At 34.7% G+C, this 26171-nt stretch overlaps 1 protein-coding gene across 6 annotated transcripts in view; it reads left to right on the top strand.

Moving 5' to 3' along the window:
- ANO5 (anoctamin 5) overlaps positions 1-26171 on the top strand; it is an 89090-nt gene that overhangs the window by 49089 nt on the left and 13830 nt on the right. For all 6 annotated transcript variants that reach the window (XM_079101825.1, XM_079101824.1, XM_079101823.1 and 3 more), the window contains 7 exons: positions 339-444; positions 550-610; positions 7423-7574; positions 10788-10862; positions 12477-12699; positions 13918-14087; positions 14729-14826. In XM_079101825.1, the coding sequence (XP_078957951.1) occupies positions 339-444; positions 550-610; positions 7423-7574; positions 10788-10862; positions 12477-12699; positions 13918-14087; positions 14729-14826 (885 nt within the window). The remainder of the gene's footprint in view (positions 1-338; positions 445-549; positions 611-7422; positions 7575-10787; positions 10863-12476; positions 12700-13917; positions 14088-14728; positions 14827-26171) is intronic.

The following is a 26171-nucleotide window of genomic DNA, read 5'->3' as shown; positions in this document are numbered from 1 at the left end:
AGAAAACATCTTCTCTTATTTTAACTGAAACAATTATTATTTCCCTGCACATTGTCCCTGAATGTTTCCATATGGTGGGAGTTAATTGATTTTTTTTCCAAAGAGGACCCAAACACAGCAGCTGCCCCTCTCCACGCGCTTTCTTGAAAATATGTTTTTAATGTGTGCTCTAAAAAGTTGACTCTTCAAAATGTAACTTGACCCATTATAGAAACTGCTACTTCATTGCTCCTTCTGTTCTATGTGATAAGCTATATAAACAATTGTTCTAATAATAGTAACTTAGACTTTCATTCTAAAACATGGCCTTCAAAATAATTTTACTGTTCTCTGGGTAGTACTGAAATCTGTGACCCTGAAATTGGAGGTCAGATGATCATGTGCCCACTCTGTGATCAAGTATGTGATTATTGGAGACTAAATAGTACCTGCTTGACTTCAAAGGTATGTAGACATTGTGGTCTATTGAGAAAGCTTGGAATTTTCCTCCTTTTGTATTGCATTTGATACTAAGTGGTCCTTGTGATGTTGTTGTTATTATTTTTGCAGTTGTCCCATTTATTTGATAATGAATCTACCGTATTCTTTGCAATATTCATGGGAATTTGGGGTGAGTACATAGTCCCATTAAAACAAAAGTTTTCTTTCTATGATATGTTCTACAGCTTATCCATATAAGATATTCAGATGACATATCTTAGATACAAAAGGTGGTTTCAGACCACTGTTTCTTCACTCAAATCAGTACACAGATGAACTCATTACCCCTTAGTCCTTGAGAAATAAAGGTGCCTATTAAATATCTGTTTGTTTCTCTAAGAAGTGGTATGATTTTTTAGCTCAATGTGGTGGCTCTCACCTGTAATCCCAGCAGCTCTGGAGGTTGAGGCAGGAGAATCCTGAGTTCAAAGCCAGCCTCAGCAACTTTGCAATGCTCTAAGTGATTCAGCAAGATCCTATCTCAAAATAAAATATGAAAAGGACTGGGGATATGGCTTAGAGGTTAAACATCCCTGGGTTCAATCCCTGGCACCCGCCCCAAAGTATAATTTTTGAGGTATCAGATATATTAGACTCCCACTATATCCCAGTGCTGTAGTACAGACAGCCTCATTAAGCACTTAATTCAGAAGTGACTTAGTTTAAATACATGATAGCTGGAAGTTATGGATTCATGGATCCAAATTGCAACACAGATCAAAAACTGTGCAAAGCTACAAAACAGTGTTTGAGTCTGAATTCCTTGTGTCTTGTTCTAGTTTTGGTTTAGAGTTCCATTTGTTTAAAATTGTCCATATAAAGTGGAGTTCCCTTAACTTTGGAAATGTCCCACCCAGTGCATTCTTTCAATTTCAGATGGGAAGCTGACATGACATAGAGTTGTTCCTATCATCAGAAAAAGATTTTTTTTTTTTTTCTGTAAGAATAACTCATCAAAAGGGGTCTTAAAGATTTGTCTAAACTATATATCAAAACTTGGGAATTCTAGGAGAAAATAGACTTCTTTTCTTTCCTATTAATAGAAAAATCTAGCCAACATAAGTATGTGCATTTCAAAATTGGGCAAGGATTACTTTATCCAGGACCCCCCCAAAAACATCAATGAGATGGATTTGTCCATCAGAAGGATTTATGGGTTTCTAACATTTCTTTAGCTGTTGTGTTCTGAAGAGAGCAGTTCTAGTTTCAAAGAGAGAACAGAGGATCAAGAAATCTCATTAAAAGTTTACCACAATCCCAGGTTTATTAAGTTAGCATATGGACATCTCTTCAATATAGGGCTGCCAAATCTTGTTGCTATCATTACTTGCAATAAAAAGCGAATGGTATGCATCTGCAAACCCCAACAAACTGGGAACTTCATGAGGGCAGGAACTGTGCCTATTCCTTTTTGAAAAATCTTACTTTTTGTTTATCTCAAATCAGACACTGAGATGAAGACTTGATCACAGATAGTTTATGCCAGGAAGCACATGTGACAGGTGAGGAAAGTGAGACAGGGAAGAAGGAGAGGGTAGAAGGGGTTCGTGAATGTGTTGCCATTTGTAGGCATTTGAAACTCAGTCTTGTTAGGGGTCTTCATCCTCTTAATGATTATATAAAAAGCATCTCAGAATTGCCTCTTGAGGGATGGGAAGCTGGAGTATTTACCCACTAATTCTCAACCCACATTGGATAAGGGATTCCCTTGGACATGAAAACCCTGTTAGCTTCAGGTATCCTTCTCAGGTTATAAGGTAACTTTGATAGCTTGAATAGGTTTCTCAGGCAGAGAAGTGCAGGATTCGGATGCTTTACGTGGGAAGTGACTGCAGAGGACACAGAGGTAGGTCAAGCTTACGCTAGCGGGAGCATCAACAGCAATGGATATTATTTTGTTAGAAAAGGTGTTATGTATTCCAAAAATCTTACAAATAAACTGTTAGAATACAACATAGGCAAAATCTGGAAAGTACTTTGTACACATTTTGGAATTTTTTCTTCTTCTTTGGACTTAAAATTAAAGACTTTGTTTTGTAAACATAAAATAAAGTGAATGACAGATTTCAACAAATATATTGTAAGAGATTTCAGTTGCCTCCTGGGAGAGAATGTGCACCATCAACAAGAAGAAACACACTGGAAAATATTTCAGAGATGTCACCATCAGTTTTTCCTTCAGAAAAGTTTGTTGTAGTGAATAATATACCTTTGACTTTTGAAGATCTTGGACAAATTCTATGAAAACAAAAGTTTGTACAACTTCTGATGAAGAGTCAAGCTAAGCTAAATGATATCTTTGTGGAGTAGATGTGAAAAACAGACAGTTCAGGTTAAAGGACTAGCACTATAGTTATTTAGTTGAAACCTCAAAATAAAGATAATTTGTGGTTGAAGGTAGGGAGTGTTTTCTTTCAATGTTTTGGTTTGTTAATAATGAAAACACATGACCTTCATAGGAAATTCGAGCAGTATATAGCAATAGGAAAAATGTTCCAATCACTCAAAATGTGATAAATATTTTGGCCATAATTTTCCATAATCTTTCACTCTGAGTATGTGGGACTTATGTTCATGTAATTTTACATAAATGCCAATATTATATAAAGTTTTAAGCATGCTTTTACCATTCAACAAACAATGAATAATGGGACTCCATATCAAAGAATATATGGCACAGTGCAAATGCATATGTATGTATGTGTGCACGTGTAGAAATCTGTATTTATGAGTAAAATTGCCTTTTAAGAATTTATCACATTTTGTGTAATCAGTTTTCCATTAGTACATGCTTAGGTCATTGACACTTTTAGAACATTCATTCTGTTACATAGTCATGGTAACCAAATAATACTTTAGAAATTTATGGTAGTTGTTGCCTTGTAGTTTAAACAAACAAATGTTAAAGCACTGCTTACTTGTATCAGACTTTTGAAAGATTTTTATCCCTAAATGTGTCTAGTATATGCAAGAGAAAGAAATGAATAGAGTAAAAATATGTGCCTCATGAAATTGAAAATCAGCACTACATGATAAAATGAATCAATGTCTGTGTAAAATATAACATGTTATGGACTAATTTGGGACACGGTCTAATTTGGGACACAATCTATAAAGACTACTTTCATAGAAGTACATTTCTGGTGTGAAGTGTCAGATGAGGACTGAATTACTTTTTGAATGTTTTTATTAGTGCATTATAGTTATACTTAATACTGGTATTAAATTTGACATACCCATACAAGTTTGAAATATAATTTGCTCCATTTCTGTCCCCAGTATTTCCTCTTTCCTTCCCTCCTCCTCCTTCTGTCCCCCTTCCTCTATTCTACTAGTCTTCCATTTATTTGTAGTTTAAAAAACTACAAATGTATCAGTCTGCATTTTCCCCCACACACTCACCAGCATTTATTATTATTTGTGTTCTTGATTGCCATTCTGACTGGAGTCAGAAGAAATCTCAGTAGTAGTTTTGATTTGTATTTACTTGTTTTCCAGGGTGTTCAACAATTTTCATATATTTGTTGCATTTATATTTCTTCTTTTGAGAAGTAATTCTCAAAAGAATTTCTTCTTTTGAGAACTAATTCATATTGTTAATGTTGTTTTGTTTTGGTGTCATTTTTTGAGTTCTTCATATATTCTGAATATTAACCCCTGTTGGAAGTGCAGTTGGCAAAGATTTTCTCCCATTCTGTAGGACTACTCTTTATCCTCTTAACCATTCCCTTTTTTATGTAGAATTTTTAAATTTTGATGCCATTCCACTTATTGATTCTTTGTTTTTATTTCATGTACTTTAGGAATCTTGTTAAAACAAAGTTACTGCCTTCATCAGTGTATTGAAGTATTCAGTCTGTTTTCTTATGCAGTGGCAAATTTTCTGGTAAAATTCCTAGGTTTTTGATCCACTGAGTTGACTGTTGTGCACTGTGAGAAATAAGGGTCAAGTTTCATTCTACATATGAATGAAACTTTTCCCAGCTCCATTTGTTAAAAAAAAAAAAAAAAGTTTATCTTTTCTTCCACATGTTTTTAGCACCTTTGTTGAATATCAGATGACTGTATCTGTGTGGCTTTGTCTCTGTGTCTTCTATTTCATTGGCCTTCATGTCTGTTTTGATGCTAATATCATGCTGAATTTTTTCTTTTTAAACTGTAACTGTGTAGTATAATTTGAGATCTGATTGTGACCCAGCATCACTCTTTTTCTCAGGATTGCTTTGGCTATCTTGGGTCTCTTATTCTTCTAAATGAATTATTCTTTCTTTTAAATTGATAGACAAAATAGTATAGATTTGTCATGAGTGGTATGATGTTTGGAAGTACACTTTGCAATGGTTGATAAATGGGAAAGAATATAGAACCCAGAAATTAACTCACCTGTACACAGTCAACCTGTCTTCAGGATCCATTCCAAGAATGCACAATGGGGAAGTTATAGTGAGACAAATCCCATCAACAAATGGTGTTGGGAATCCTAGTTATCTACACGTAAAACAATGAAATTGAACCCTTAAACTATAACAACAATCAAATGAAAATGGGTTTAAGACTTAAACATAAGACCAGAGTCTGCAAAACTCCTAGAATAAAATGCAGGGGAAATGCTTCATGACACTTGACACACAATAACTGTGAGCAGTTGTTTCATAGACATGACACCAAATGCACAGGCAGTAATGTTCAAAAATAAACAAGTGGGTCTATACCAAACTAAGGAGCTTCTATAGTAAAGGGAAACACAATGTAATGAAACCTGTGGAATGGGAGAATATTTGCAAACCATTTATATGATAAGAGTTTAATATCCAAACTATATAAAAAACTCCTTTACTCAATCCTGCAAAGAAAAAAGAAAAACCCTAGCAACCTAATTAAAAATGGGTTAAGAACTTCAGTAAAAAGTTCTCCAAAAAAGATATACAAATGGCCAAAGAAGACATACAAACATACAATGGCCAACACATATGTGGGAAAGTGCCTGATGTCACCAATTTTCAGGAAAATTACAGTCTAAACCATAGTGAGATATCAACTCATACCTCTCAAGCTGGATTTATATAATGCATGGGTGAGAATAGAGTTTGGAACCCTTTCATACTGTTGTTAGGATTGCAAGATGATGCAGTAAATATGAAAATAGTATGAAGTTTCCTCAAAAACTTAAAAATTGAACTACTTTATGTCAGTATTCCTATTTCTGCATATTTACCCAAAAGAGTTAACTCAGGGCCTCAAAGAAATGCTACATTGAAGCATTAGCCATAATGATGTTGAAACAATCAAAATGTCCATAGATGAATGGATTAAAAACCACTATATATACATGTAATAGAATATTACTAAACCTTGAAAAGCAAGGACATTCTACAATATGTAACAATATGGATGAAACTTAGGGACATTTTTCCCAGTGAAATAAGACAGTGACCGAAAGATAAACAGAGCATTTCATATTTTAAATATGAAATATTTAAAATAGTCAAATATATAGAATCAAATAGTATAATGGTGGTTGATAGGACTGGGAGATTGGAAATTGGGGTATTAGTAATCAGTAGTCAATGGGCATGAAATTTGGGTTAAGAAAGATAAATAAGCTCTAGAGATACACACAACATTGTACCTGTGGTTCACAATAATGCACTGTACTCTTAAAATTAGTTAAGATGGTAGATATGATATTAAGCTTTCTTGATGCAAATAAAAATGTATTTTATAATTAGCAAAAGAGCATATAATCAAATGTATATATGAGCAAATGAACAACAAAAAAACTGGTGTTTGGGTGATAGATATCTTTGCATTGAAAAGAACATATATTAGAGGCAGAGAGAGCAGTTAAATGAGAATAGTGAGATTTTGAAAAGATATAATTAGGACTTTAAAAATGTTCACATATAATCCACAGTTATTATTTAAAAGTAGAGATTGAGTCAGAAGAAACTTTAAAAGTTGAGTCTTTCACAAATGATAAAGTAATAAACTGATTTTATTGTAGTATTCTGTTCCCAGATATATATTCCATAAAAGGTACATATATACCCACTCATATATGCTAGAATGTTCAAAGAAGAAACATTGTCAGTAGTGAACAACTGTAAACAGCTCAAATGTTCATCAAACCGAGAATAGATAAATGAATTTGTAGTTTAATTAAAAGATGACATACTCAACAAAAATTCTTTGTCGTAGGACACCATTTATATAAAGTTTGAAGACAGTAAAACTATCCTGTGATTTAGAAGCTATTCTATTAGTTACTTCTACATTTTAGAAGATTTAGAAGGAGAGTTTCTGTGGTGTTGCTCATTTTCCATTTTTTTTAATATATTGGTGCTGATAAATGGGTGTTTTTTGTGAAAATTCTTCTAACTGTATAATTATGTTTTATGTACTTTTCCATAAATACGTCATTCGTCCATTGAAATTTGAAGGTACACATATGTGATTGTATGTGTGTGTGTGTAAGAGAGAGAGGAAACGAGAGATTACACTATGCTGGAAAGTAGCTGTTATGTTTTTTTCTTAAATATTCTTAAGTAACATTTCCCTAAACTTGATAAAATGTTATGTTAACTTGAATGATTTCAGTAAAAAACACATTAAAAGAAATCTTAGTGTTTGTTAAAATGTTAAGTTTAAATATTACATAAAATTATGTGAATGAAGAAACAGTATGATAAGCCTGAATAAAATTTCTTGTTGAACTAAGAAATTAGCTTGATTTTTTTGTATATGAATTATTTGAATGTTATTACTTGATTTTATGTCAATCATTGGTAATTTCATAGTCTAACAATGACAGAAGATAGCCACTTGAAAAATATGAACCACCTTGCAGCCAAAATAATTAAAAAGTGATAGAAAATAATTTTCTTATTAATTTTGTTTCTTTTATTATTATGGGTTAAAAAAAATACTTCTCTTTACCTGTAGTCACACTGTTTTTGGAGTTTTGGAAACAGCGACAGGCCAGACTGGAATATGAGTGGGACTTAGTGGACTTTGAAGAGGAGCAGCAGCAGCTTCAGCTGAGACCTGAATTTGAAGCTATGTGTAAACACAGGAAAATGAACCCAGTGACAAAGGTACATTAGGAGACTGTGAAATGGACAGCTCCTCTCAGTGGTCACTCTGCTTCAGGTTGCTTCTTAACTAATAATGTGTATCTTAATTTGCTTTGAAAATACTCCCTAAAATCTAAATCATGTAAACGTCTTTATTTCTAATATGTACATATTATTCATATGTGTGTGTGTGTGTGTGTGTCTGTGTGAAAATTTTCAAATACTTTCAAAATAGATGGAAAACTATAACGACCCAATGGGTGGAACTATTATCCAGTTTCAGTCATTTTTCTAATTTTTATTAGAGCTTCATTGTTATACATAGTAGTTGAGTTCATCCCCACAAACTAATTCATGCATGGAATTCAGTTTCGGTTGTTGATCCCCTTTTTATTTCTCTCCCTCTTCCTTTCTGTCCTCCTATGTTCCTTTCTCTATTCTACTAGATTTCCTTTCACTCATCTATTTATTTATACTTGATTATGTAAAGGTGAAGATCCCTGTGATATATTTATACGTGCATATAATATGGGATTTTAAGAAGCCTTTCTGCTTTGCCTCCCCTTACCCATCCCTTTACTCTGCCTTTCAGTCTCCTTCTACATTACTGATCTTCCCTTAATCTTTATATTTCTTTATCCTTCCCTCCCTCTTTCCTTTAGTTTACTCTGGTTTCTGCATTTGAGAGAACACATTTGACCTTTGAATTTCTGAGTTTGACTTATTTCACTTAGCATGATATTCTCCACTTCCATTCATTTACTGACAAATACCATAATTTTATTTATTTATTTTTTAATGGCTGAATAAGACTCCATAATTTCTTAAACCACTCATCTATTGTCCAGCACCCAGGTTGATTCCATAATTTAACTATTGTGAATTGTGCTGCACTAAACATTGAGGTAGCTGTATTGCTGTAGTATTCTGATTTTAGATCTTTTGGGAAGATACCAAGGAGTGAAATAGCTGGATCATATGGTGGTTTTATCCCTAGTTTTTTGAGAATTCTCCGTACTGCTTTCCAGGCCAGTTGTACTAGTCTGCAGTCCCACCAACAATATACTAATATAGCCTTTTACTCACAATCTTGCCAACAATTATTGTTTATATTCTCAATCATGTCATTCTGACTGGAGTAAGATGAAATTGCAGTGTGGTTTTGATTTGCATTTACCTACAGCTTCAATCATTTTTAATTTGTGCAATTTTTTCATTTATATCCTTAAACCTTTCTGCTACTAGATTATTTTAAAGCAAGCCCAAAGCATTAAACATGAAATATGTAATTTTAATACTAGGCAAATAAAAGGAAAATGAACAACAATGTGTATACTTTGGGCTTTGTCTATAAATACATAGAAATAGAAATGATAGTTAATGTCCAACAATTAGAATAATGGTTGTATTAAGATACTGGGCTTATGAGTGAATGGTTCATTAGAGCAGATTTTCTTCACGTCGTCTCTTTCAGTTGAGTATAGTGGAATCATTACATTGATGTGAGTAGGAGCCTGGCCAGTAAGGGAATTTATATTATAGATCCTTAACTGGCAAACAGACTGTGTTTGTTTTTTTTTTTTTTTTTTTTTTTTTTTTCTTTTCCAGCAGTAGAGGTTGAATCCAAGGGTGCTCTACCACTGAACTATATACCTACTCCTTTTATATTTTTATTTTGAGATAGGGTTTACGTTGCTCAGGGCCAAAGTTAAGGGATTAAGTTGCCCAGGCTGGCGTTGCACTTCTCCTCTTCCTGCTTAAAATTCCTGGTTCTGGGATTATAGGTATGTGCCCCTATGCCTGACAGGCTTTATGTACTTGACAGAGTCATTCAACTTCTTAGTCTCTCACTTTTTTCATGGGAAAGTGGAAGATGATTTGCCTTCAGAGACCAGAATTTTGGTCACATATTTGTCCATTACCTGCTATTTGAAAGAGAGTGTTGAATAAGTCTCAAACACAATAAACACAACCTATTTAGCACAATTCCATCCCCTCTTCAGGACACTATTCTTTCAGTATAACACTGAAAATTCTTTTCACTATATAGGTATTCACCCAATCTCATATTTCATTGAAAGATCACAAAAGTTTAGTAAATGAAAAAAGGATTAAAAACACCTCAGAAAATATATGAATAATTTAGTAGTTTAAAATTAATATATAGGCTTGATATTTATTCCTATTTTATGTTCATGTTATTTAAAAAACAAAGGCAAGCCTTTCAGATTTGCCAAAATTAATACCACCACCAACAAAAGATACATTGAATAAACACTTGGAACTGAAGCAGTATGTATTGATTCACATTGACTCATCCGCTTGGTTTTCTAATCAAGAGGCAGAATTTCTTTTCTTTTACTTGTGGGGTTTCTTTGGTGTTTAAGCAAACCAGAGCTCTCACATTGACAACAACATACATGTATGGGCACACACAGGCACACCTGCAAATATGCACAAGAACACATTGGCACACATATTGAATGTACACACAAGAAAGTACAGTACATAAAACAAATCACACATATGCACACAGGCACACACATTCTAAACTTCTGTAGAGTTCGTGGATGATCTGCTCAGCCCATTGAGAATTATTTGCTTTCAGTCCATCCTGAAAATACATAAAATATGAAATCTTGTATTTCTCTCAGCAACTATTTTTTTTACTGCAGGACAGTAGTCTTTAGTAAAGTCTAGCTACATTTGAATATAGCTAAGAATGTTAGCAATGTAACCTTTCATTGGTGACTTTAAACATTGCAGGTAGGAAATCTGATCTGAACTATGTGGAAGAACACAGCTTACGCTATGAAGTACACTATGAAGAACACATCAAATTTAATATGATCCAGAGCAATTACAGAGCAATGCCATTCATTTCAATTCAATGGGAATAAAAATAAATTCATTAAATCTTGTCCACTTAAGAGTACCTTTGAGGTTTTGACCTTTGTCTCCTCTCTATCAGGACCTGAATACAACTCTTAACTTAGCTAATATGAGTCCATTTTGTCCCTTACCCTGTGTAAAATATCTAAGAGACCAGATGGTTTCTGCTTCATAGGAGGGAACCATTGCTAGAAGGTAGCTTTCCCTAGCTATATAGTGAGCCCTTGGGTGCGGGGAATTCTACTTTAACCATGCTGTATGATTTTCACTGTTCCTTGGATTATCAACTTCGAAGGCAGATTTTGAAATTTTCTCTGATTTTTTTTTTTTTTGATGTTACAGGAGATGGAACCTTACATGCCTCTGTGGAATCGTATTCCATGGTACTTTTTATCAGGAGCCACAGTGACATTTTGGGTAAGCATTTCCTTAAAAACCATTATGTTTGGACTTTCATAAATAGATGTGATAATTTTAATTTGATAATTAAATAAATAATGTTCTCATATTTAAAAAAAACTAAAAAAAGAAATAAAAATATTTTAAAAAGTGAGGAAAAGATGCCAAAAAAAAACCCAAAACAAAACAAAACAAAACAAAAAACCATTATCCTGTCTTTAACAGGCATCATCAATATTATTCCAACATTTTCATCTGAGGTGACTCTGGAATCCCTCCTGCTCTTCCTGTTCCTGGTCTTTTTATCTTGTTTATATCGCTTATATAAAATAAACTATAATTAACATGGATTTTCCAAAATTGGACTTTGGAGAAAGACCTAGGGGAATAAAGAGAAACTTTATCTTACAGCCTATCTCTATCTCATAATTCATTAATTAAGTGATAACTTGAAATCAGAACAGAATAACATCAGATATTTTGATTGCAGACTCTGGTTAGTTTTAGAAAAATCATTAATGTATCTTTAGCTACACTTAAAATATTTATATAAAATGAATAAGGAACTCTTTAAATGTCTTTATCTTGCTGAGAAAAAACACAAGAAAATAAGCCTTTATGTACTCAAAAATTTTAACTAATATATCTCATATGTGGGAGTCAATTTTTCTCCATATTTTTTAGTTAACAAACTTCTCTATCGCTATAACCTGTTTCATTTCCTTCCCTTTCTACATTTGTGCCTTCTTAATAGTTGGCCTTTTAATTTGGGAAAGGAGGTAATGTTACCCTTGGAGGGATTAGTATATTGAAGTGTAAGTAAATTAATAATCGTTGACTGTAGTTTAACTTCCCAATGCATATATACTGTATTTTTTAACAGTTCTTGTTAAAGTTATTTTTTTTTTCTTAAAAAAGTTAGCAGAAATTTTTTTTTCTTAGCTATCCAACAACTATGGTAGAAATGTGATAAATGAGGAGGAGGCAATTCAGGACACCCTTTGAGAAACATTTTGAAGTATGGTTCCAGATAGATTATTCTGTTTTGCTTTCTAGTTCTCATTCAATTTGACTTCTTCCTCAATGCTTAGAATAAAGTTTTCTAACCACTGATATTAAGGCTGTCTTTATGCTTTTACGATATAGAAAGTGTACAAAAATTTATGAGTAATCTCTCTAACTAAACCTAGAGCATGAATCAGTAAATTTGTTCTCTAAAGGGAATACACATACTTTGAAGCTTTATGGCCACATACAATCTCTGCCACATAATTGTCTTCATTTTTTCCTTACAACCTTTAAACCTGTTTATTTAAAATTATTAACTGAAGGGCCATAGAAGAACAGGTTTGGTGTTCTGGCTGCTGTTTCCTAAATGCTATCAGGAAATAAGCCTAGAGGAAGAGCTGTGAATACATTTTCTTTTCTATTTTATACTTAACCAGTTGCTATCCAATGATTTTCCTTTTACCCTTTACCTTGCCACTGTTTGTTTCCTGCCATCCATAGGAGAGATGGGTTTGGTTTGTTTTGAATATAAGAGTTGCTAAACTGAATAATGCCATAAGAGATATGTATGTATCACAGATGGACAGAGACCAGAGTGACGAATTATTTACTTCCCTTCCACAGATGGCTCTTGTTGTCAGCAGCATGGTAGCTGTGATTGTGTACCGCCTGTCCGTCTTTGCTACATTTGCTAGCTTCATGGAAAGTGAAGCATCCTTGCAGCACGTCAAAGTTTACTTTACTCCTCAATTAGCCACATCACTTTCAGGATCATGCTTGAACTTTATGGTCATCTTGATGTTGAATTTCTTTTATGAAAAGATATCTGCCTGGATTACAAAAATGGGTAAGCTGGCCAGATCATTACTGTAATTGAAAATGGGTCCCAACAAATGCCACACGTCCATTTTTTATCATCTTTCAGGGAGTTCATGTACCATGTCTAAGGCAGTTCTGCTCTCTAAGTAGACCCACTCCTGGTAGTACAGAATCCCCTAATAACTACATTCAGGCCTATCGTAATGGAAGCAGGATAAACAGAAGAGGAAGAAGGAGAAGAAAAGGAAGAAAAAGGAAAGGAAGAAGAATAAGAAAACAAAGGAGGAGGAGGAGAAGGGGAAAAGGAAGGGGAAAGGGAAGGGAAAGGAGCAGGGGAAGGAGAAGGGGAAGGAATGGCAGATAATCTGCTTTTAAAAGTTCATATCAAGTCATAGCTTTTTTCATGGAGAAAAATCAATGAGTTCATATTAGAGATTTTTGGAGGGCAACTGAATTTTGCTAAAATGGAGGAGTTATCTGTATCTTCAGAATAACTTGTTATTATTGCAGTATTTCTAAAAATATCTTGGATTTGGGGGGATCAGCTATGCTGTTGGGAGATTATTAGCTCAAAAACACGTTCCCTTACACTTTTGCTTCATGATATTCCAGGTAATGTGAAGATAATTTAATATTTTCTTACATTTGAATATGTTAAATGTAAAATCATGATCATGCATTTTAAGTAAAGGAGAGGAAAAATGTGTACCATTTATGCTACTTTTTGCCATCACATTGTTTTCAAAATTGATAAAGCAGTTTAATTCTTGAGGAGAAACAATTCAATTGAAATCATCTCTGCTCTTGATGTAGAATCACTTTGATATGGGAGGGAGTTCTGGCAAGTTTACAGGAATATGGGATCTGAGGATGATCACACAGTTCTTCAGTCTTAAAGGGATTTGAATTCCACATTCTGACTATGTGACCCCCCACAAACCCACCCCCAGACAAGTATTTACCCTTGAAATGTGAAAATGGAGCTTTCTGGGCTTTCACAGTGATTAGATTAACAGCAAGGGTTCAACAGAGAGCCTAGACAACTCATATTTACTCAATATTATTCTACTGTGATCAGAGGGGAGCATTTTATTTGACTCTCAAAATAATATGGCTAGGTGTTCACTTATTCCAGTGAGTATATCATTCAAGGAAAACCAGGAAATTGTATTAAACCTTGACTTTCTTTCTTTTCTTTCTTTCTTTCTTACTTTTTTTTTTTTTTTTTTTTTTTTTTACTTACCAGAAATTCCTCGAACTTACCAGGAGTATGAGAGTAGTCTTACTTTGAAAATGTTCCTGTTTCAGTTTGTAAATTATTACTCATCCTGCTTCTACGTAGCTTTCTTTAAAGGGAAGTTTGTGGGCTATCCTGGAAAATACACATATTTGTTTAATGTGTGGAGAAGTGAAGAGGTAAGTGTTCTCTTGAAACTTGAGGTCTGTGACTTAACTAGCATTAACTAAGAATTTTCTTCAGGCTCAGCAGTAACTCAGATGTTACCAAATTGCAAGAGAAATCTGACAACTGACTACACAGATTAATTCAGCCATTTGCTAGACTTTTGAGTTCTTTTTGGGCAAGAATTTATATGGTGAATTTATGTGACTTTGATAGTGAAATATGAAGTACAAAATAAATAAGATCTTGATTCCTGAGACTTCATAGAAAAGACCAATTATTATTTTTTGGAGAAATGACTCCACTGTGGGCTACAGAGTTAGACAAGATCAGTGGTTTCTGAACCTCAGTGATCTTGCAAATCACATGGAAAATAAAATGGTCAACTAACCCAGGCATAAAGATTCATAATTTTCTGAAACTAGACCCAGAAATTTGTGTTTTAAACAGAGTCCACAGGTTAATGTAATAGAGTTAACTTGGCACTGATCTGTGACCATGCTTGGAATTATTGGGCTAATATTTCTTTTATCCCCTTGATAGACTTTCCAACTAAACTTTTGAGTTTCTCATCTTCTAGTTAGGGTTTCTTTAAATTGTTGCTAAATTCTATCTTTCATCATTCACTTCTTTCTCTCCACTTGTTTCCAACTAGTGTGATCCTGGAGGCTGTCTAATAGAGTTGACAACCCAGTTGACCATCATAATGACTGGGAAACAGATTTTTGGAAACATTAAAGAAGCCATTTATCCGTATGTATGACTTATAAGTTTTTGTGTGACAATTTTCCATGAGAAATTTTTCTCTTGAAGAAAATGGAATTTTTTTTTATTATCATGGCGCCTTTGTTACAAAGCATTTACGCATAAAACAAAAAGCAAAAAAATTCTTAATTTTAAATCAATTCTAAAGGATGCTTTAAAGTAATATAGACTTTTATTTATTTATTTGATTATTTATTTTACTGCATAGCTAACAAAGTTTTTTATTTACTTTTATTTTCAACTGACATAATAATTTTGTATACTAGTGGAATATAGGGTAATGTTTTACATACAGGCTTTTAAATATGCATTTCTCTTGCATGAGTAAGGTTGAGGGAAAAGTAATTGTTCTTATATTTCACTGGGAAATTTCAAAGTTATGTCCTCATAAATTATTTTACATTTTACATATTATTTCTTAAGATTACTGAAAGTTGAACTTCTAAATATATTCATATTTAATGTAATCTAGGCATTAAAAACTGGTTGCGAATAAAATGCTGGAAAACTTCAGGTCAAAGGATTACTCTCTGATTCAAAAACAGTAATAATGAATATATAATAAAAAGAGAAAAATAAATGGCAGTTGTTTTCAATTATTAGATGAATATTCTCTTAGACGGAAAAGGAAAGAATTATAAAATCATGTTTCTTACCTTGCAGAGCTCCTTGTTGGGAAATACCAATGTCAGAGTTTAGCACCTGCTGGATATAGTAGACTAATAGTGCCCCATTCAAGACCAGACTGGTCACATTAACTGCACTCAAAGCCAGGGACTGAGTTTTTTCTCCTATTTGTTTTCTTTTATTTTTGAAGGAACTTTACAAGTACTGTCTTGAACTCCCTCTGCCCCAAATACCCACAGTCATAGTGCCAAGTAGAATTCTATTTGGTTAGCTTATGAAGGATAAACATAAACTTATTTTTAAACAGTAATAGGGTTAGCCACGCGCTCTTCTGGGTTCATGATTGGATGCATCACATCCCTATAGAGAATAACTCAAAATTGTTATTTTGTATCCTAGCTCTGGATTGAGAATCCAAGGGAACAGAACAGAGGTAACCCCTAAACCAAATACAAGAAGGATTATAAACATGCACAGAGGAGGAGAGAGAGAGAGATGGGGAAGGAAAAATGAATGAAAAAATAAATAAAACAAGAATTTTTTAAATACCAAAATATTATATCAGATTTAATGCTACAAATATTATAAAGAGAATGATTTTTTTAGAAAGTGAACTTAGTTTAAATGATTGTTATAGTTAGTAACTCTTGGCAATGCCCATAAAATTTACATTGATTATACTAAAAACTAAGGGGAAGTGATACTGTCATTAAAAAGAATCAGGAAGTAATTGCATATAAACTGAAATAAATAAGAAAAACTAAATGTGAAAGGGAATCAATTATATGTAAGTGGAAAATGATACCTTAAATAAAAAATACAGTAGATATGACAATTCCAGAGTACAATTCCAGACTAAACATGATTTAAGAATACATTTGTGAATTTTACAGAGAAACTTTGACATTATATAGTGAAAGATGAGATTTTCAAAAAACTGAAGGACTAAGAGTGTAGCTCATTAGTAGAATGCTTACCTAGCATACACAAGGCCCTGGGTCTGATCCTTGGCACAGCCCAAGACAAAAAGTTTTAGCTGTAGGATTAAGAGGCTTCCCTCTTAATCTACCAGTAGTTCCAGAAAAAGGTAATTTAGTAAAGTGATACAGGGAAAGACTCTTTGAATAGGTGAAATAGGTGGCAGTAGCTGAATATAATACAAATCTGAAAAAAATGACATTTAGAAATAAATTCTGAAAATGATGTAAGATAAATAGAATTAAATTCACACCCAGGCGACCCAAGATGGTGGATTAGAGGGTGACTGCATCTCCAGTTGCCCCAGAACCCAGGATCCAAGAAGGGGAGGCATTGAGAGTCTCGGACTAAAATTGAACCACGGGGTGAGTCTCCCCCACCCAGCGAAGCTCAGCTGGGCGGCAGGCCCGGATTCGAGTGGCTTATTAGAGTGGGACAGGGCAGATAGCGTCTCCCCCAGGCAGCTCGGTGCAGTCTGGCGGTGGGCTCCGCCTACAGGGACAGATCCTCCAGCCTCTCGGAACAGGCCCCCCAGTGAGAGCCCTTCTGCACAGAAGAAGTGCGGCCAGCTCTGGCCCGCCCCAGCCAGCTCCAGCCCGCCCCACTGCCACCTCCAGCCCACCCGCAGGTTGCTTCAGTGACCAGCACAGGGCGCCAGGGACTTCCCCAAGCAGCCCAGCCCCACTCCAGCGGGAAGCGCCTCTCTAGGCTAGCTTCTCGGGGCAAATCACCCAGTGAGAGCCTGTCTACACAGAGCCAGCCACAAGTCCCCAAGCCAGTGGAGACCTCCAACCTACAACCAGCCTCTGGAACCAGGGCTGTGCAACAAGAGACCTCTCCAGGTCTCTCTCCCTGGAACCGGTAGCGGGCTAGGGGCAGCGTTCTTCGGAAGCACTGCATTATCAAATTAATCCAAGACTTCTGGCTACTGAAGGCTGGTAGGTGATACACTGGAAATCTACAGGGTCACTATAAGCCAATAGAGGAAATCTACAATATCACAGAGTCCCACAGACATCTGACCAATATGAGAAAACAAGGGAAGAAAATGTCCCAAACAAACCTAGATACTATATCAATAAAACCCAATGACAGCACAGCAGAAGAAATGTCCGAAAGGGAGTTCAGAATGTACATAATTAAAACAATAAGGGAAGCAAACGAGGAGATGAAAGAACAAATGCAGGCATTAAATGAATGCACTAATCAAGAGTTGAAAGAGCAAATAACGGAAGCAAAAGACCATTTCAGTAAAGAGAGAGATACTGAAAAAAAAAAAAAATGGAAATCCTTGAAATGAAGGAAACAATAAACCAAGTTAAAAACGCCATAGAAAGCATAAACAATAGGATAGATCACCTGGAAGACAGAACCTCAGATATTGAAGACAAAATATTTAATCTTGAAAACAAGGTTGACCAAACAGAGAAGATGGTAAGAAATCATGAATAGAATCTACAAGAATTATGGGATATCATGAAGAGGCCAAATTTAAGAATAATTGGGATTGAGGAAGGCTTAGAGAAACAAACCAAAGGAATGAACAATCTATTCAATGAAATAATATGAGAAAATTTCCCAAATCTGAAGAATGAAATGGAAAACCAAGTACAAGAGGCTTATAGGACTCCAAATATGCAAAATTACAACAGACCTACACCAAGGCACATTATTATGAAAATACCTAACATTCAAAATAAAGAAAGAATTTTAAAGGCCGCGAGAGAAAAGAATCAGATTACATTCAGGGGGAAACCAATAAGAATATCAGCAGATTTTTTAGTCCAGACCCTAAACGCTAGAAGGGCCTGGAACAACATTTACCAAGCCCTGAAAGAAATTGGATGCCAACCACGAATTTTATTCCCAGCAAAACTTACTTTCAGATTTGACGATGAGATAAAATCCTTCCACGATAAACAAAAGCTAAAGGAATTTACTAAAAGAAAGCCGGCATTACAGAACATTCTCAGCAAAATATTCCATGAGGAAGAGATGAAAAACAACAATGTAAATCAGCAACGGGAGGAAGTAGCCTAAAGGAATAGCCAAATAAAGGAGAAACCAAATCATGTCAAAAAACAAAAATTAGTCCAATGACTAGGAATGCAAATCATATCACAGTAATAACTGTGAATGTTAATGGCCTGAACTCATCAATCAAAAGACATAGACTGGCAGATTGGATTAAAAAGAAAAATCCAACAATATGCTGCCTGCAAGAGACCCATCTCATAGAAAGAGATACCCATAGACTGAAGGTGAAAGGATGGGAAAAAACATACCATGCACACGGACACAGCAAAAAAGCTGGAGTATCCATCCTCATTTCAGATAATGTGGACTTTAAGCCAAAACTAGTCAGAAGGGATAAAGAAGGACATTACATACTGCTTAAGGGAAGCATAAATCAGCAAGACATAACAATCATAAATATCTATGCCCCGAACATTGGCTCATCCATGTACGTCAAACAAATCCTTCTCAATTCTGGAAATCAAATAGACCACAACACAATAATACTAGGCGATTTTAACACACCTCTCTCACCGCTGGATAGATCGTCCAAACAAAAATTGAATAAAGAAACCATAGATCTCAATAACACAATCAACAATTTAGACTTAACCGACTTATATAGAATATACCATCCAACAAAGAACGAATACACTTTCTTCTCAGCAGCACATAGATCCTTCTCTAAAATAGACCATGTTTTATGCCACAAAGCTACTGTTAGCAAATACAAGAAGATAGAGATACTACCTTGTACTCTATCAGATCAAAATGGACTGAAATTAGAAATAAATGACAGAATAAAAACCAGAAACTTCTCCAATACTTGGAGATTAACTAATACACTATTATACGATGAATGGATAACAGAAGACATCAGGAGGGAAATTAAAAAATTCTTAGAAGTAAATGAGAACAAAGACACATCATATCAAAATCTCTGGGACACTATGAAAACAGTACTGAGAGGAAGATTTATTTCATGGGGCGCATTCAACAAAAGAAGTAGAAATCAACAAATAAATGACTTAACACTACAGCTCAAAGTCCTAGAAAAAGAAGAGCAGACGAACACCAAAAGTAGTAGAAGACAGGAAATAGTTAAAATCAGAGCTGAAATCAACGAAATTGAAACAAAAGAAACAATCGGAAAAATTAACAAAATAAATAGTTGGTTCTTTGAAAAAATAAACAAAATTGATAAACCCTTAGCCACGCTAACAAAGAGAAAAAGGGAGAAAACTCAAATTACTAAAAATCGGAATGAACAAGGAAATAGCACAACAGACACGAGTGAAATACAAAACATAATTAGAAGCTATTTTGAAAATCTATACTCCAACGAAACAGAAAACCTCGAAGACATCAACAAGTTTCTAGAGACATATGAATTACGTAAACTGAACGAGGAGGACATACACAACTTAAATAAATCAATTTCAAGCAATGAAATAGAAGAGGTCATCAAAAGCCTACCAACAAAGAAAAGTCCGGGACCAGATGGGTTCTCAGCCAAGTTCTACGAAACCTTTAAAGAAGAGCTCATTCCAATACTCCTCAAAGTATTCCATGAAATAGAAGAGGAGGGAACCTTTCCAAACTCATTCTATGAAGCCAATATCACCCTGATACCTAAACCAGACAGAGACACATCGACGAAAGAAAATTTCAGACCAATATCCTTAATGAACATCGACGCAAAAATTCTCAATAAAATTTAAGCAAATCACATACACAAATATATTAAAAAGATAGTGCATCACGATCAAGTGGGTTTTATCCCAGGGATGCAAGGTTGGTTCAACATGGGGAAATCAATAAATGTCATTCACCATATCAACAGACTAAAAGTTAAGAATCACATGATTATTTCAATAGATGCAGAAAAAGTATTTGATAAAATACAGCATCCCTTCGTGCTCAAAACACTAGAAAAAATTGGGGTAGTGGGATCATTCCTTAACATTGTGAAGGCCACCTATGCTAAGCCCATGGCCAATATCATTCTAAATGGTGAAAAACTGAAAGCATTCCCCCTAAAAACTGGAACAAGGCAGCGATGCCCTCTTTCACTACTTCTATTCAACATTGTTCTTGAGACTCTAGCCAGAGCAATTAGACAAACCAAAGAAATTAAAGGGATACAAATTGGAAAAGAGGAACTCAAACTATCCCTGTTCGCTGATGACATGATTATATATTTAGAGGAACCTGGAAATTCCACCAGAAAACTCTTAGAACTCATAAGTGAATTCAGTAAAGTAGCAGGTTACAAGATCAATGCTCATAAATCCAATGCATTTTTATACATAAGTGATGAATCTTCAGAAAGAGAAATTAGGAAAACTACCTCATTCACAGTAGCATCAAAAAAAATAAAATACTTGGGAATCGATCTCACAAAAGAGGTGAAAGACCTCTACAATGAGAACTACAGAACACTAACGAAAGAAATTAACGAAAACCTTAGAAGATGGAAAGATCTCCCATGTTCATGGATAGGAAGAATTAATATTGTCAAAATGGCCATACTACCAAAAGTGCTATATAGATTCAATGCAATTCCAATTAAAATCCCAATGATGTACCTTACAGAAATAGAGCAAGCAATTATGAAATCCATCTGGATGAATAAGAAACCCAGAATAGCTAAAGCAATCCTCAGTATAAAGAGCGACGCAGGTGGTATCGCAATACCAGTTTTTCAACTCTATTACAAAGCAATAGTAACAAAAACGGCATGGTATTGGTACCAAAATAGACAGGTAGATCAATGGTACAGAATAGAGGACACGGACACAAACCCAAATAAATACAATTTTCTCATACTAGACAAAGGGGCCAAAAATATGCAATGGAGAAAAACAACAAATGGTGCTGGGAAAACTGGAAAACCATATGCAACAGAATGAAATTAAACCCTTATCTCTCACCCTGCACAAAACTCAACTCACAATGAATCAAGGAACTCGGAATCAGACCAGAGACCCTGCATCTTATAGAAGAAAAAGTAGGCCCAAACCTTCAACTTGTTGGCTTAGGAGCAGACTTCCTTTACAGGACTCCCATAGCCCAAGAAATAAAAGCAAGAATCAACAACTGGGATAGATTCAAACTAAAAAGCTTTCTCTCAGCAAAGGATACAATCAGTAATGTGAAGAGAGAGCCTACAGAGTGGGAGAATATCTTTGCCAATCATACTTCAGATAGAGCGCTAATATCCCGAATCTATAAAGAACTCAAAAAACTCTACACCAAGAATACAAATAACCCAATCAACAAATGGGCTAAGGAAATGAACAGACACTTCACAGAAGAAGATGTACAAGCAATCAACAGATATATGAAAAAATGTTCACCATCTCTAGTAATAAGAGAAATGCAAATCAAAACTACCCTAAGATTTCATTTCACCCCAATTAGAATGGCGATTATCAAGAACATAAGCAACAATAGGTGTTGGCGAGGATGTGGGGAAAAAGGTACACTCATACATTGCTGGTGGGGTTGCAAACTAGTGTAGCCACTCTGGAAAGCAGTATGGAGATTCCTCAGAAAGCTTGGAATGGAACCACCATTTGACCCAGCTATCCCACTCCTTGGCCTATACCCAAAGAACTTAAAATCAGCATACTACAGAGATACAGCCACATCAATGTTCATAGCTGCTCAATTCACTATAGCCAGATTGTGGAACCAACCCAGATGCCCTTCAGTTGATGAATGGATAAAGAAACTGTGGCATATATATACAATGGAATATTACTCCGCCATGAGGAATGACAAAATTATGGCATTCGCAGGCAAATGGATGAAATTGGAGGGTATCATGCTAAGTGAGATAAGCCAATCTCAAAAAACTAAAGGACGAATGATCTCGCTGATAAGCGGATGAGGACATACAGGGGTGGGGGGTAGGAGGGGTTAGTGTTAGGGTTAGGGTTATGTTTAGGGTTAGGGATAAGGAGGGTGGTAAGAATGGAGGAAGAAAGGAATGTATAGAGGGAAAAGGGGTGGGAGGGGAGGGGGGAAGGGAAAAAATAACAAAATGAATCAATCAACATTGCCCTATGTAAATTTATGATTTTTAATTAAAATTAAAAATTAAAAAAAAATTCACACCCAGATTTATTATGGAATGTATAGAACATTAAAGACAGTCTCAAAATCTATTCAAATTAAAATACTTTAAAGAGGTGTCATTGCACTATCAACAGATTTCTTCTCAATAGCATTTGATGTAAAAGACAATATTTTCAAGTTTCCAAGTAAAGATAATATTCACTTTAGTTTTCTGGAACCAGGTTTACTATCATTTAAAGTGTAGGTGAAAGGATACCATTTTTAAACATATAAAAATATTAGAAGCCGAGCACAGTGGTGCACACCTGTAATTCAGGCTGAGGCAGGAGGATGGCAAGTTCAAAGCCAGCCTCAGTAAAAGGGAGGTGCTAAGCAACTCAGTGAGACCCTGTCTCTAAATAAAATACAAAATAGGACTGGGTATGTGGCTCAGTGGCATAGTGTCACTAAGGTCAATCCTCTCGGTATCCAAAAAAAATACTAGTAGAGCTTAGTATTCATGGAACCTCATGGAAAGAACTACTAAAACATGTACTTGAACAGAAAGAACACAGTAAAAGTTGGGATGCAAGAAACATTGGTTACCACAGAATTTATTTCTCCAAAAAATTTAATATGTTGTTTGAATCTCAAAGTCATACAAGATTTGTTTGCTGAAAAATACATAACCCTGTTGAAAGAAAAATTATGTAAATGCAGAGAAATATCCTGTTTATGGATTAGAAGATTTAACATACTAAAAATGTTAGTACCTCTCCAAATTGATATATACATTTGTTGTTTTAATCAAAATATCAGCAGGGGTTTTGTAGATATGGACAAGCACATTCTAAAATTTATATAGAAGACCAGAAAATTGGCATAGCTCAAAAAATGTGATATAGAAGAATCAAGTTGGAGGAATTATCCTACTCACTTTAAAAAGATTATTTTAACATTTTATTAATCAGAATAGTGTGGAATTGATGAAGGAATGATTGTATACATCAATGGAACAGAATAGGAATCCCAAGAGTAGAGATAGGAGAGAGTGAGAAATTTTGGATCTACACAAATATGGTCATTTTATTTTTGAAGATGTGCAAAAACTTGAGTAAAGAAAATAGTTTTTCAGCAACAATGTTGAAATAATTGGGCATCTGTATGCAAAATATCAAATTCCATATTAACTTTATTCAAAGACCAACGTGAAACAGATCACAGATAATAAAACATTATAAGAAAGCAAGGGAAGTGATTACTACAGAATTTAAGATAATTGTTGCTGCTCTGGGAATTGAGGGGTTTGGGTGGTATGAAGCACAGGGAAGAGTTTCTGGAATTTCTCACAAGCTTTTTTATTGAACCTGATGGTCTCCTTTTCAGGGGACTCTAGTTATACATATGTGCATCTGTTTGGTATTGTCTCAAAAAAATCTCAAGTTTGCTGTTCCCTCTCATCATTCTTTTGTCTCTTTGTTTTTCAGTTTGTATGTATGCAATGTACACATGTTGCTTTTAATCCACAGTTGCTGCAATACTTAATGTTGTCTTATTTATTTTTGTCAACTGGGAGAGTAAAAATGAGATATCATTTTGGTCTTATTTTGCTTTTCCCCCACTTAATAACATGAAAGAAAATATCTTGGCCATGGGTGCTTCCTTATCTTGTTTTAAATTTGTTTGAATTAGTTGCACATGACAATAGAATGCATTCATACATTTTGATAGATCATACATAAATGGAGTGTAATCTCTCATTTTTCTTATTAGAAATGTTGTAGGATTTGGCCTTTGGTTTTGGCTTATTTCACTTAGCATGATATTCTCTAACTCTGTCCATTTACCAGCAAATGCTAGAATTTCATTCTTTTAAAGTTGAGTAATATTCCATTGTGTATATATTCCACATTTTCTTTATCCATTCATCCATTGAAGGGCATCTAGGTTGGTTCCATAGTTTAGCTATTGTGATTTGAGCTACTATAATGAAGTACTTATAGTACTTATTTATGTTTTTTAATGATTTTTCTACTTTTTTTTTTTTTTTTTTTTTTTTTTACCCTAACATCTGTAAGAAAACTTCAGAAGTTCTGGTTTCTGAATTTTTAAATTTTTTTTGGTCATTGTTTCTTTTATTCTTTCTTGGTTAAATATGTTGAAAATATTTTCTCCTAACAAATTTTATCTTTATATTTTTTAATAGTATCCATAGGTACCAGTCTTTCAGTCTCAGTACTATTTTCAGTTACGGCCAGATAATCCTTCGTTTTAGTGGGATAGCCTTTGCATTGTAGATTTTTGTTGTTGTTATTGCTGTTCTCCTGAATTGAATCCAAGTTGGTTTACCACTAAGCCACATCATCAGTCCATTTTGTTTTTTTTTTTATTTTGAGGCAGGTTTTTGCTAAGTTACTGAGAGTCTCACTAAGTGGCTTATGCTGGCCTCAAAGTTGCAGTCCTCCTGCCTCAGCCCCTCGAGTTAACTGGGATTGAAGAACTGAAGCACTGGGTCAGGCTTGCATTGCAGAGTTTTAGAAAGGTCCCTGGTCTGTACCACCTAGATGCCTTCAGGCCACCTACTCCATAGTTGTGACAGACAAAAATGTCTCTAGATAGTGAAAATGTGCTCTTGTTAGCAAATTCACTCTCATTTGGGAGTCAATGCTTTATCTAGATGAAAGTACATAATTTTAGTACAGACTGAGCAATCCCTGATCCAAAATTCAAAATCTGAAAGGCTTCAAACCCTGAAACTTTTTGAACTCCTACATTAGCCTGCCATAAATGGAAAATTCCACACTTGACTTCCTGTGACAATTTCAATCAAAATGCAGTCTCTAATACCTGGTCTATTTAGTGTCACCCAGAAAAAATGCCTCCCAGCCCCCTTCAGCTACAATATATCTTTTCCACACATTCCCAAATTTCCCTACACAAACACACTCACAAATGTTAATCAAAGGCCAGGTCAGATGCACCAACAACAGTTTCTCCATGATACTTTACATGGGATCAAAATGTATATGCATTATTCACTCTGCATTGTTTGCTTATTCTTTTCCTGTGGTGTGAAGATACTGTTGGAAATTTCAGAAGACTGCAGATACTAGTATGGGTAATAGTAAGAAAAAAGGAAGCACTTAAATTTATCTGTAGCACAGAAAGTTAAGCTGTTGGAGAAAATGGTCTGCTGTGTAAGTGCAGAATATCCTTACAGATGAGTATGGGGCTGGAATGACCACTATATATGACCTGGAGAAACAGAGAGATAGACCTTCATTAGGTTGCTGAACAGGATTTACAGAATTAATGAAAAAAAGAAAAACTACAAAAAGCTAAAATTTAAAATCTGTTTTGTGTATTGGAAGAAAGGAACCTTCAACATCACAGGGAACAGGCCCCTTCATGGCATGCTGATAAGGAAACAAGCAAGATTCTTTCATGATGAACTGAAAATTGAAGAATATTCAGCAATCTGTTTGTAGAAATTTAAGAAAAGACTTGTTAAGTTTTTAATATTTGTAGTAATATTTTGATCTATGATCTTCTGATTTATGTCATGCAAAATTCACATAAGGTAGTACATCAAATTACCACCGGGCTATGTATTTTGTGTGTATTTGAAACATACATGAATTTCATGTTTT

This window comes from Sciurus vulgaris, assembly GCF_902686455.1.
Source record: "Sciurus vulgaris genome assembly, chromosome: 11".
NCBI classification, from domain to species: Eukaryota; Metazoa; Chordata; class Mammalia; order Rodentia; family Sciuridae; genus Sciurus; species Sciurus vulgaris.
The sequence above is the reverse complement of the archived record's forward strand: the minus strand, read 5'-3'. Positions and strand labels throughout refer to the sequence as shown.